The 13349-nt window shown below is 33.8% G+C and overlaps 1 protein-coding gene across 3 annotated transcripts in view; it reads left to right on the top strand.

Moving 5' to 3' along the window:
• The window catches only part of LOC118192033 (ran-binding protein 9-like), an 84543-nt gene extending 71488 nt beyond the window's left edge, over nucleotides 1-13055 (top strand). For 2 of the 3 annotated variants that reach the window (XM_035362909.2, XM_085813021.1), the window contains 3 exons: nucleotides 711-755; nucleotides 6565-6676; nucleotides 12184-13055. In XM_035362909.2, coding sequence (XP_035218800.1) covers nucleotides 711-755; nucleotides 6565-6676; nucleotides 12184-12311 — 285 coding nt within the window. In that variant the 3' untranslated portion in view covers nucleotides 12312-13055. The remainder of the gene's footprint in view (nucleotides 1-710; nucleotides 756-6564; nucleotides 6677-12183) is intronic. The other variant, XM_035362910.1, reaches the window with a different exon arrangement.
• Nucleotides 13056-13349: the final 294 nt, after the last annotated feature.

The raw sequence follows: 13349 nt of genomic DNA, 5'->3' as shown, positions 1-13349 counted from the left end.
ACAACGGTACATGAGCCGTCGAATTTTGAATCGGGAACGGGATATATATATAAAGGTAACAGACAAAATGTCAAAAAAGTCCCTTTGGACGTAATTTAAAATCTGAAACCTTTCAGATTTATTATTATTATTTTAATGTATTTTCGCTGCTGTCGCTGTTGTAATTCAATGCATGAATACTTTATTTTAATTTTTGCTTTCTACATCTCAAAACTTAGAAATTTAATTGCAGCAGTTTAACTTTATGCATGCCAATGTACCTTTTTTGGAACATCATGTTTAATATATTTTAAAAAATAAACTATCATATCTGTGAGTTTGAAAAAAAATATTGTTTACTGTAGAAGGTATGATTGATTTTTTGATATAAAATTTATTTTTCAAATGTGAATATTTCAGCGTAGAAAAATTTCAAAACATTGTCTTTTTAACAATTTTTACAGTACTTAAAAAAATTGTATAAAATTTCTAAAAATTTAAATCCACCCAAAAAATTTACCCATTGTACTTCCAAAGGACAATAATTAGTTAATAAAAGAAATTCAAATGCAATGTTCCGAAAAAAGAACATTGGCATGTAACGATATACAAAATCAGTGATGTCACACGTATATTTTTCTTTATTAGATTTAAATACATTCAGTGCTCATTTGTCATAAATGTGCCCTTTTTGAGAGGCATTAATGATGTGTCTTTTATTTCTGGAGAAGGAAGGGGAGAAGACTGGAGGGGGTCTCATCTGTCTCACCAAGGGGGTAATTGATTTCAGCTGTATTTTCCTGTTTTGAGCTTTGATAGCTGCTTTTTTCTTTTAGTAAAAATGACCACGTGTGCTTCTGAAGTTTTTTTTCCCCCTATTTTATTTTATTAATTACTCATGAACCATTAGGTAGAGCAAAACAATATGTCCAAGCTCAAAAAAAGTTAATGTTCCCCAGCCTTACATTATAAAATTATGTAATGAAGGAATGGTTGAGCAGACCTGTTGAGCTGACTTCTTTCTTGGAAGTTATCGGGAAAAATTTTGCAGCAAAAATATGGTACTGGCACTTATTTATCAATGCACTGAATGTGGTTGTGGTTGCTGCATCAATCTTACACACTGATTTACACAAAAACACCACACTAGAAATGACTTATGTGGATTTTAGAAGAGAAATTATTTTCAATTTGCTTCATACGAAACCTAAAATTTGCATTATACTTGGACCCTGTGTCCATCAATTGATGTCTGCAAGAAAATCAAGTGCACATTATACGGTTATATCATCAGAAGGGCGTTATGTAGTGTGCCATAAAACACTGCAAACATGTAGACTAGAAGAGAAACACGCTAATGTGACAATCAAAATCATAAAAACAACCTTGTATTTAGTGTAGGTATAATGAAACACTCAATCGATTTCAAGGGCAGCTAAAGGTCCCTCCTCATCAGGAGAAAGAAATACCTAGAAAGAAGAAAATAAAGGAGAAGGAGTCGCAGAAACACGTGGTCCTTATCAGCACTGCACGTGGTTATAACTAGATTTTTAATCAGAGTTGCACTGGCCGCCTACTTTTACTGAGCCAGGCTATCTGATCAAGCATGAAAAAATTAGCGAAGTTAAAATAGGGAGCGATGGGCAAATGCACCTTACGCTCAAAATCTGAACTTCAAATAATCATTATCATTATTTGAATTCATTATTAATTAAAAATCTAGTTGTAACCACGTGCAGTGCTGATAAGGACCACGTGTTTCTGTGACTCCTTCTCCTTTATTTTCTTCTTTCTAGGTATTTCTTTCTCCTGATGAGGAGGGACCTTTAGCTGCCCTCGAAATCGATTGAGTGTTTCGTTATACCTACGCTAAATACAAGGTTGTTTTTACGATTTTGACTACAAACATGTGTTTTGAATGCAAAAAAAAAAAAAAAGGCTCTATGTACACTGCTTCAAACAGTATCATGGACACTTGAGAAACTGTTAAAAAGGATACCAAAAATAAGTGTTTTAGAATGTTCTATATTTTTTCTGCTACTGATTAAAATCCCACTTGCCTTCTAAAGGATAAAATTTTATACTTTTTACTGGTAATTTTTTAACCCATTTAAGCCTACTATCGCATTTATTCATGTAATGTATATTGTTCAAGCTTGTGTAAGTGTAAAATTGTTTTTATTGTTTCTTTATACTTTTTGCATTGCATTTCTTATAAAATATTATAATAATTAAAAATTATGTAAATTTTTTATGGAGTTGTACTTAAATTTTAGCGATTTCTCGTCAAATTGTTCAATGATACATTATTACTGTATAACATTCTAAGATTAATCATACATTGTTTTGTTTTCATGAAGTGAAAAAAAAAAAAAAAAAAGAGTGTTATGCGCCAATGTTCCAAAAATGGAACATCCAGCAAATCTTAGAAATTTTTTACAGCAATTTTATTGTTTTATTGTTTTGTGTATTCTAATGTGAGTTTTATGAATTAGTTATGTCTTTTATTCCTGGATCGTAGTGTGGCATGTAAAAGGTTAATATTGTTAGAATGTAATCTTTGATGCCTTCATATTCCCATGTATGGTGTTTACTTATTTTCTGTGTATTTTTATTTATTGGATGTAGTTACATAATTTCTTGCTGTTTTTCTCTTTGAATGGCCAATTTGGAAAAATAAATATCTAAACTTAAAGATTGAATTACCCCCTTTTTTGGTGGGGGATGACATTTTGTTCTTTTCATATGTTGAATTAACTCAAGTGAAGTCATAGTATAATAGTAATTTAAAAAGGCACAGAAGTTTCTACTCTGTTGAAATTTAATAGGTAGAATATCTGGTTACTTTAAAATACAGTCGATTTCAGTTAATCAGACCGCATCGGGAAGCGATCGTTTTGGTCCTAATAACCGGCTGGTCTGATTGCACGAACATGCCCTATGTTGTAAGGCGGGATGTGCTGTATGTAGCAAACAGTAAATGTACATGTAATCATGTACTAAAATGTAATTATGAACTTTATGGTACGGTACACACGTATGGTGAACATACATATACACTGACTACCAATAAGTATTTGGACACCTGTGATAGAAAAGAAAAACTAACTTTATGCAAAATCAATAGTTGATAGAGCCTCCACGAGAGGTAATTGCAGCGTGGACCCTCCGGGGCATACTATCCACAAGTGTTTGTATGACAGCTAGTGGTATTTTCTTCCACTCAGCGTGAAGAAGACATAGAAGTTCCTTCACTGATTTTGCACGGGTAGTGCACCCCTGAATTCGGTGATGCAACTCGTCCCAGAGGTTCTCAGTAGGGTTCAGGTAACAGGAGTCCAACCTGTAAAACTGCCACAATGTAGGAAGCATATTGTCATCCAAAATAGTGCAGTAGGCATCAGAGTTGAGCTTACCATAAATGGGGACCAAGGATCCCAGCCCATACCAGGAGAAACACCCCCAGACCATAATTCCACCTCCGCCGAACTTGACTGTTGGCACAATGCATTCTGGCAGGAGACGTTCTCCAGGTAGACGCCAGACCCTGCCATCCGAACGGTAAAGGGTGAACCTTGATTCGTCACTCCAAAGAACCCGTTTCCACTGATCTACGGTCCCATTTCGATGTGCTTTGCACCACATTAACCGAGCAGCATTGGACTTTGTGATCAAAGGCTTATGGGCAGCAGCACGACCATGAAAACCAAGCAGATGTGCTTCCTTACGGATGGTATTCATTGAAACAATACTCCTGGATGCCTGTTGAAACTCCTCGCGGATGAGGGCCATCGGTTGGGTGCAGTTCTTCCGAATTTCTCTGGACATTAGTCGTCGGTCTCTATCTCCCAGTTTCGTTGGTCTGCCGACTCAGGGCATTCCGACAATCACCCCTCATCTTCCACTTCTTAATCACATAGGCCACTGTCGATTTTGGGTACTTCAGATCGCTAGATATGTCCCTTAAGAATCGGCCACATTTGTGATACCCAATAATTATACCTTTCTCGAAATCAGAGAGCTCCGAACTGCGAGGCATCTTTCATGCGACTTCAAGCCGATGCTGTTTCCTACACGATATATACCAGCGGAGTCCATGACGTACCCTAGGACCACAGATATCGTCATTTGCATAGGTGTCCAAATACTTATTGGTAGTCAGTGTACAAACAAGAAATACAATCGAACTTTTTTTCATTGAGGAAATTAATTTAGAAATAAATTCTAAGAAACAATCTCCATGATACTCAACCAGCGAAGCGCAATAAAAACAATTTCTTACCAAGTTCCAGCCAACATTTGAAGAACTTATATAATGTGATCTGACGCATTCTCTTGACGGATTGATTGCATGTGAACGAAATCGCCACAAATATCTAACACAGCAATGCGACTGCCTTCATTTCCCTCCTGCATGAAATACCAATGCAAAGTTTCAATGCATTTCCTCGCATCCTATGTTGTCACTTGCACCAACTTATTAGCGGCATCATCATCATCACTTTCTCGATCTTTCGATGCTGTCGTGTGTTTTGCTGCAGCTTGAGCAACGGTTGTAGCATCGTAATCTTCATTTTCATCGTAGCATTGAAGCTCGTCACTGGATAAAAATTCTTTGGAATTTTGTACCTGTTGAAGTTCTACATGTAAATCATCATTTTCACTTCCAATGAGCATGTCCACATCCATCTCCAAAACCAAGTGCTTAAAGGCACAGTGAGAAAAACAGTTCTGAATTGTCTCACTGCTCACTTTTCACCAGCTGTCGGCCACAGATGTAACTGCTTGTAAGATGTTGACCTCTGCACTGACTTCGCTGGCTTATGGCGATGAGGTCAGCAAACTTTCTTCAATTGTTTCAAGGATGTAATTAACCAACCTTGCACGATAAAGGGTCTTCAGATTTTTGATAATGCCCATGTCCATTGGCTGGACCAAAGCTGTGGTCCTGGGAGGTAGAAATTCTAATTGGACGTTTATCAAGCAATCTAAATGAGGATGTGCTGCACAATTGTTAAGAAGAAGCAGTACTTTTCTCAACTGGCGTTGTAGCTCTCTGTCCCAATCCTTCACCATTCTTTAGAAAGTTCAGAGGTCATCCATGTATTTTTGTTCCCACGATATGCAACTGGTAAACTCTCCATCGTAAGTCCTTTAAAGCAGCGAGGCTTAGTGCTTTTTCCCATAACCAACAGCTTTTTCTTTTCCGTTCCTGACATGTTTGAGCAGCACAAGACAGTTACATGATCCATCGCTTTTTTGGAGCCAGAGAGTGCAACATGTTTGTAACTTAACGAGCCGTCCGGTGTTGCACGATAATACAGCCCAGTCTCATCAACATTGTAGATGTCGTCTGTTGAAAAATTTTCAAGAAGCCCGGGCAGTGTTATTGATTTCCATTCTTCAGCATTTGCACTATCAGCACTTTCTTTCTCGCCATGTGCATTCTTGAATTTTTTATCATGTCTAGATTTCCATCGAGACAACCAACCGTCCGTAGCTTTAAAGTCATCATGGCCCAACTTTTTAGTGAATTCTTCTGCTTTGCATTTTAACATTGGGCCGCTTACTCGCACAGATCAATAACGATGTAAATGTAACAATGGCAAACCATTCATTAAGGACCTCATCGATATCTGGGTCCTTGCCTTCACGCTTCCGTTTTTTGGAAGTTCCTCCTTGTCCTTCACATGTGCCCATTCTTCTCACAGCTCATTCTCTTGTTTTATCAAGCGTGAAATTATAGTCTTTGCCAATCCGGTTCCGATGCTGACTTGTGTTTCATGGTTGTTGCTTGATTTTATCCAAAAAACCAATTTTTTCAGCTAACGTCAAGTCCCATTGTGGCATTTTGGAAAGGAAGACAAGACACGCACACAGTTTACTGACTAAAGTGATCTGAAGAAACCTTGGTGTTTCGCATTCAAGCTTTGGCACTAAAATCATCCCGAAAAAGGTGATAAAATGATAGCTTTCTCTTGTAAACTTTAATCATGATTGACAGGCGGGAATTCCTTTCAGGTGGAGCAGGACACTGTTGTTCATTTCCTCGAAACTCGGAGGTGCAGGTCAAAGAAAATGGTGTGCGTGTTCACACCTCCCATCAGTTTTGCTTTTTTCATGCATTTTAAGGAATTCCTGACCTTTGATAAAGCATTTTCCTGGGGAGCCGCAACTACAGATACTCCCATGTGTCGCAGACCACCTGTACATCCGCTGTACGCGGTCGACTTGTGGCTTCTGTTTCTTATTTGCTGTCACATTTTTTGGTTCGATTAAATAGAATTTTGGTCCAAATAAGCGAATAATATTAGGCTTATGTACATAGGATTTGGTCCAAAAAAGCAGCTGATCCGATTATCCTGTGGTCCAATTAATTGGATTCGACTGTAAATGGTATCAATGATAACTAAATTATAAACTTTTAAAATTATTTTTAGTAAAGCAATCAAAATAATTATTGTTCTGCACCTTTTTTGGAAAGAAAATATAGTGCAGTTTTAAAAGCATCTAATTCTGTGTTCTTATTTATATTGATGACATTTTTCATTATTTATGTGTATATGTATGTTTATTCCATTGTAGGATGCCTTTAGTCTTTTGGCATATGCAGATCCTTGGGCTAGTCCAGTAGGTTATCAATTAGATCCTGTTCAAAGAGAGCCAGTTTGTGCTGCTCTTAATAGTGCAATTCTGGGTAAAAACTTCTTTTGTAAATTATTGTTTGCTATTATTTTAATTTACAGTTAATAGTAAATGCTGTATTAAAAGAGAGAAATTGTTTATTATTAGGGTAGCAAGTCTGTCAATTTAATTTTATAGGTTTTTCTCACTGTTAATGAATGTTCTATGTATTTTCTGAGAATATAAATTAAATTTAAAAAGTTTTAAATTTCCTCCCTATTATTTAATTTTATTACATTTGTGTAGATTCGGCGGATATTTATTTTCACTCTGGGCATTGGCAAATTGCACAAGAGAGTTTTGAAAGAGATAGTGGTACATGTTTTTTTTTTTTTTTTTTTTTTTAGAAACACACAAGTTCCCCATGTACCACATAGTATCACATGGGGCTTACAGAAGTAAGTAAGAAACAGAAGAGAAAATTGAAATAAAATTAAGGATGATTACACAGTTTTACAATGAATTGACAAAAAGTGCTAAAAGCACTTCTCTCGGAAATAAATTGGTAAAATTCTGGAGGCCAGTTAATATTAAAATTTTTTAGTCCCAGTTTTAAGACTTTTCTTTCGTTCTCATATTTAGGACATAGAAGAAGCACATGTTCTACATTCTCCTCGCCGCCAAGGACACAGTCACAGACAGACTCAGGACTCAACTTAAATCTGTTCAAATAACTTTTAAAATTCCCATATCCAGTAAGAAACTGGGTTAATTTATAATTTGTGAAGAAATGATGACACGACAATCTCATTTTAATAGAAGGGAAAAATCTTCTAGTTAAACTCCCTTTATTTGAATTAATGAATTCGTGATTCCACGACTCCACAATGCTTTCATACATGACCTTCTTATAGAAGGAATTAGGGATATTGACAAAAGTGTCAATTTCCCGCTTAGTCGCAGTCTTAGCAAGGAAATCGGCTCTTTCGTTCCCAACAACACCTGTATGACCACGAATAAATGAAAATGAAACCGAAATATTTTTATCCTTTAGATTTTTCAGTTCTTTTTGAATCTCGATAATGATATTATTAGAAGAAGAAATACATTTTAAGATCTCCAAGGATGAAAGGGAATCAGTACAAATGAGATAGTTTGAAACAGCACTGTTTTGTTTAGAGACCCATTTGACGGCGAAGTTTAAGCACAAAAGTTCAGCTATGAAAACGGTACATTCATCTCTGATTCTAAATTGAAAGTGCTCAAATTCAAGACCATTTTTGAAGACAACAAATGTGAGACCAACCTTGCCATCAATTTTGCTGCCATCAGTATAGCAAGTTACAGGCGAATCATCTACGACTTTATTGCTAAACTGAATAAAATTAACAGCATTTCTTTCTGAAGGATGAGGGAGATCAGATGGAGGTAATATACAATCATACTGAGAGACAATAGAAGCAGAAATATTTTCCTTATAAGCAATAGAATGAAGAATGGCAATGTCAATTGGAGGAAAGCCAGAAATTGCATAAACAGACTCATAGCTTACGGTACGATATCCACATATGACCCGCGGAAGTATCCGCCTTTGAACACGTCGTAAATATCTATAATTTATCTTCTTCTTGAGCAATATACCCCAGACTCTAGAGCCATACATAATGAAGGGGGCAATTCCTTGTTTATAGATGGTACATGTTATATGAGTGGACTTTAATCAGTGGACATTCATTCTTATGATAGAAATTTAAAAAATCTGAAACCATTTCTTGTACATATATTTTTTACTTTATAATGGAATTTTGAATGCTTTTAGCAATTTAATCAAAATCAAGCATATGATGTATATCACTTGCTGTGGGTTCCCTTATTTTCTTTATTTAATTATTTATTGAAACATTGATTTTGCAGTTAACTTCAGATTCTTTCAATGCATTTTAATCCTTCATTATAATTCCTCATAAATTCCAGTGCATTAAAATTTTAAGTGGCCAGCTGAAGTTATTCATTTCTAGTCATAGTCCCGTACTTAAGAACTAAAATGTGTTTTTCGCGAAGTGAATTTAACAGTTTTTCATCAGGAAACATTGGTTAGACTTTTAAGAGATCACCCTACTTTTCTTTAAATTTATTTATACTTACAAGCAGTATCATTGCTGAATTATTCTTTTCCATTAACTAAAAATTGTATTGCAGGACAACAGATACAACATTAAAGAAGGAATTTTGTATAAGGGAATTAGGATTTAAGATTACAACAGTGATAACCTGGTTATAATTTGGCGAGTCTTTGAATTTAGAAAGTGTATAACATATACTGATTTGTATTTGATGTACACTTTTGGAAATGTCAGTGTAAATCCTTGGCTGCAAAATTTTGACAAAATTGTTTGGGCAATTTGTTTTTTTTAAACCATTGATTTTTAATTTTAAGTACATATAATGTTTAATCCTCATCAGTTTTAAAATTTTAGAAGCGTCAGCTGAGATTTATTCATTTCCAGTCATAGTCCTGAGCTCTAAAAAGAAGCAAGCAATTTTTGCAAGTACAGTCAAAAGTCTTTAATCCGGACTCGTCGGGACTTCGGCGATTCTGGATTATCGATTTTTCCGGATTATAGATCATCAGTTTAAATCTGGTAAGATGGCATGCAGAAATTATAAAATTAAAAATATGAAACCGTAATTTATAAAATAATGAGCAATTATGATTTAAAGGGTATCAAAATTTACCAAAAAAGAAGCCTAATATTTATTTGTTTACTTTATTGAACATTTCTTTCAACGCGCGGATGCGTAAAGCATACCTTATGCATAGCCGAAATTAGAAAATTGCAACCAGAAAACTATTTGATTTGTATTCGTGGTATTTATAATGACGAGGAATTTGATTTAAATCATATCAAAGACGGAGTACATCGAAATTAAATACTACATTTAGTAAAGAAATATAAGCCGAATAAAATAAAAACATCTGCTCTGAAGATAACGATAGTGTTGACAAATCAACTTCCAGTTCACTGCACGCGGCGACGTCCCCCCCCCCCCCCCCCCCCCGCGCAGAGCAGTGTGAAATTGATAAACAGATTTCGTGAAATTGATAAACAGATTTCGGAACGGTTAGATAAACAAAGAATATGCCTTTATCCATTTTTTGTAGCAATTCGTTTTTTGTGTGATGGACATCGAAACATACTTTCGTTTTCTAGATCCTTTGGAAGCTCCAGCATCGGAAATTCTATTTGACATAATCAAAACTTCAAGCTTACTTTTAGAAAATTCCTCTTACAGTCTGCAAAAAATAATAAGCCGGATCCAATTCGAAGATTAAGGAACAACGCAATCATCAACATTAACTGAAATAGATAATTAGATAATTTTAGCTTATAGCGTCTGTTATACATTAAACGCGCACGCGAAAACGTATTCTGCACTTGCGCAGTCGTAAATGTCTTATGCGCACGAGTAAAACGCCTATGCGCATGCGCAGAAAGATTTTAGCTTTGAGGTCCGGATTATAGATCATTCCGGATTATGGGTGTCCGAATTAACGACTTTTGACTGTGTTGCATTTTTTAATCCCCCCCGGATAAAATAACTACATTATTTAACATTGATGAATAGTATTAAGTGATCTAATCTAAGCATATGTCTCTCTTTTTTTTTTTTTTTTTTTTTTTTTTTTTTGCTGAATTGTTAAAATTTTGTCCAATATAAAGTGTCAGATATTTATTGTTCTATAATTATGTAAGCCAGAGGTTCTCAACCGGTGGTACACAAAAGAAAAATAGGTGGTTTTTCTTTGCAAGTATTTTTACCTATTAAATTCAAAAAATACTTGCAGAAGCAAAGTATTTTTAACTATTAAACTCAAAAATTAAAACCCCAACATCCTGATTGAGTTTTTTTCTCTAACACTTGTAAATTTACTCGATGTGCGCTTTGTTCTGGTGGTGGTAGTAGTACTTTCTAGTAGTGGTACTAAAGGTTTTCAATTTTTGTTTAGGTGTTACACATTAGTCAAAAGGTTGAGAACCGCTGATGTAAGCAAATGTGTACTTTGCTATCATAAAATAGATTTACTTGGCATAAATTTTTGTGAAATTTACTTATGTCATACATATTCTTAAGTTCATTATTTTGGAATACTTTTTCAGTCAGGTGAAAAGAAGTAACTATTTATTTTTCATTACCAAGGTGATATGATATTACAGAGAAAAATTTTAAATGTGACACATTTATAGTTATTAATTTTTAATTTCACAAACAAAATCTTTAGTAAATAAAAAATAATTTATGAATGTGATTTTCTCTTATTGTAAGAGTTTTTACTTCATAGTTTATATTAATATAATATTTCTAAACTGTTCTGTAATATGTAAATGTTCTGTAGTTTTTGTATTTTCAACAAACTTTATAAACTTTAGTGGAATTTTTTTTCATGTAGGGTGGGTGCAGAAGCATGTGAATGTTGTTTGCATTCTTCCTTTGACATATCCCATTCATCATTCTCCATCTTTTTGCTATAGATTGTCTTCTTCAGATATGCTATTTAATATGTGGAGCTGTTAGTAAAGTTTGTTTGTTTTGTTTTATCTAGTAAAAATTTATAGGAATAGACTTTTTGGATATTTTGCAATACAATATGCAGTTATTGAAGAATGTTGTATTGTGTAAATAAAAAAAGTGTTTTACTCTAATCCGATGAGCATAATCTGATTACTGGAAAGCACACAAGCATCTGGTCTTCACATTTGACTTCCTGTATGTATTCATTATAATCAGACACATTTTGTTTCCTTTCTTATATATCAGAGGGGTTTTTTTTTTTTTTTTTTTTTTTTTTTTTTTAAATCACTTGTTCTTATTCAGTAGCAGTTATGTTTGCATTAACATGTTTTGTAGATGACATATATATATATATGTCCACTTTAAGGCTAGTATTTGGTTACAGGAACTTGTCAAGTTTCCCTTTTTCATCTTGTAACTAATTCTTTTGGCATGTTTCCTTGTTTGTGTCAGCGTGTATTTTCACGCTTCCAACAGCGTGTATTTTCAGTTAAACTAATTTGGAAAATAATAGGGATGTGTACCAATCGCCTAAATATGTTATGTATACTTTGTTGAAAATAGGTTTTTCCAATTCTAAAACATTTTCAGATGTGAAGCTGATTGAATTTTTAATTATTTATCTTTCTGATATAAATTTTGAAGGCACGTTTCTAACCATTGCTGATCTTGCATAATTTTATAAATCTTGATACTGAATCTCTCTCTCTTTTAGATTTAATTGTTTTTAAGGCAAATAACCACAAAATTTCATTAGTGATTCATCTGATGATGCATTTCCTTCAGGAATATGTGCTGTATATTTCTGATAATTTGGGCTCATTTTTGCACAGTTGTAATGTAACAAATATATAACATATATTATTCATTATTCTGCATGAACAGATGAAATAAATAAAACTATAAATATATTTAACTTTGACTGTTAATATCAACTGGCATGACTCTGTCCTAAATTTTATGTCAAAAAAAAAAAAAAAATTTTTTTTTTTTTTTTTTTCTTTTCAGAATCTCAAAATCTACCAAGACAGCCTCCTCTAGAAGTGGCAATGGCACATACTCAGGAACTTGTAAAATTAATGTCTAAAGCAGGACTGGGGTCATGTGCATTTACTAATCTTGATAATTTGCTTTAGTGATATTTGCCAGAGAAGGAAGCTCTTTGGAGTTCAAAATGAGGCATGCAGACTGAATGTATCAATGAAATGCAGACTTGTATGTATTAATTCCTGCCTAATAGGCTTTCTGTGCTGAAGGACAGTTCTCATTTTGATTGCACCTGTACCATTTTGAATCTAATATTTCTACTCTTGGCAACAAGTCTAGATCAATGTCATAGCATCACTGCTGTTAGCTATGGTGATTGAATAAATACAATTCAAAGGATTCAATCTTTAACTAACTGATGATGGAACTGGCATGTATATTTATCTCAAAAGTTTTGTTGATCATTCAGAAAGCTTATAGCATGTTGATACCGGAGTGTACATAATTAGATTTTATTTTAAAAGGGTTGTCATATATATTGTTCGATATAGATACATTTTTTGCTTTGATGTTGGGAGTTAACAGTGGAAAATAAGTAGGCTGTTGTACCCCGGTATCATTTAGGAATGTTTCAAATTACCACATATTGTGTTAGCTTGAGGTATTGTATGTTTGACATATATTTAAGTCATTTTATCTTTATTTTTATGAAAAATGATTATCCTTGTTATGTGATTTATATGAAAATTAATTTTTATATTTTCTTTTACATTTGCCTAAAAATGCTAATAGAAAAGAATCTAATAAATTATGATGTAAAAAATCAATAAAAATCTGAAGGGAAATGTATGTTGCAGAAACTTTTTAAGTAAATAAAATAATTTTTAATGCTAGTTGGATTATTATAATGAATTTTTTTACTATACAAAATGCACTTTTTCATCCTTGACACCTATTTTAATATATTTGCATTGTTATTTAAGTTTTGATATTTAACAGTGTAAGCATTTTAGCAGCATTCCTCTTCTCCCCTTGAAGATTTATTGTTAACAAGAATTAACTAATGCTCAGTATGATTCAAAATTCAGTTTCTACATAAGTAGCCATTGGGAAAATATTAATTTAAGAGAGTGAGATATATGTGGCTTACTTGTTTATAAATGGGAAAAAGGTAGCTTTAATGTATA

Source organism: Stegodyphus dumicola, chromosome 3 (genome assembly GCF_044657685.1).
Source record: "Stegodyphus dumicola isolate Sdum_Otavi_A_Nest chromosome 3, ASM4465768v1".
NCBI lineage: Eukaryota > Metazoa > Arthropoda > Arachnida > Araneae > Eresidae > Stegodyphus > Stegodyphus dumicola.
Note: the sequence above shows the minus strand (reverse complement) of the source record. Positions and strands in the feature narration are given on the sequence as shown.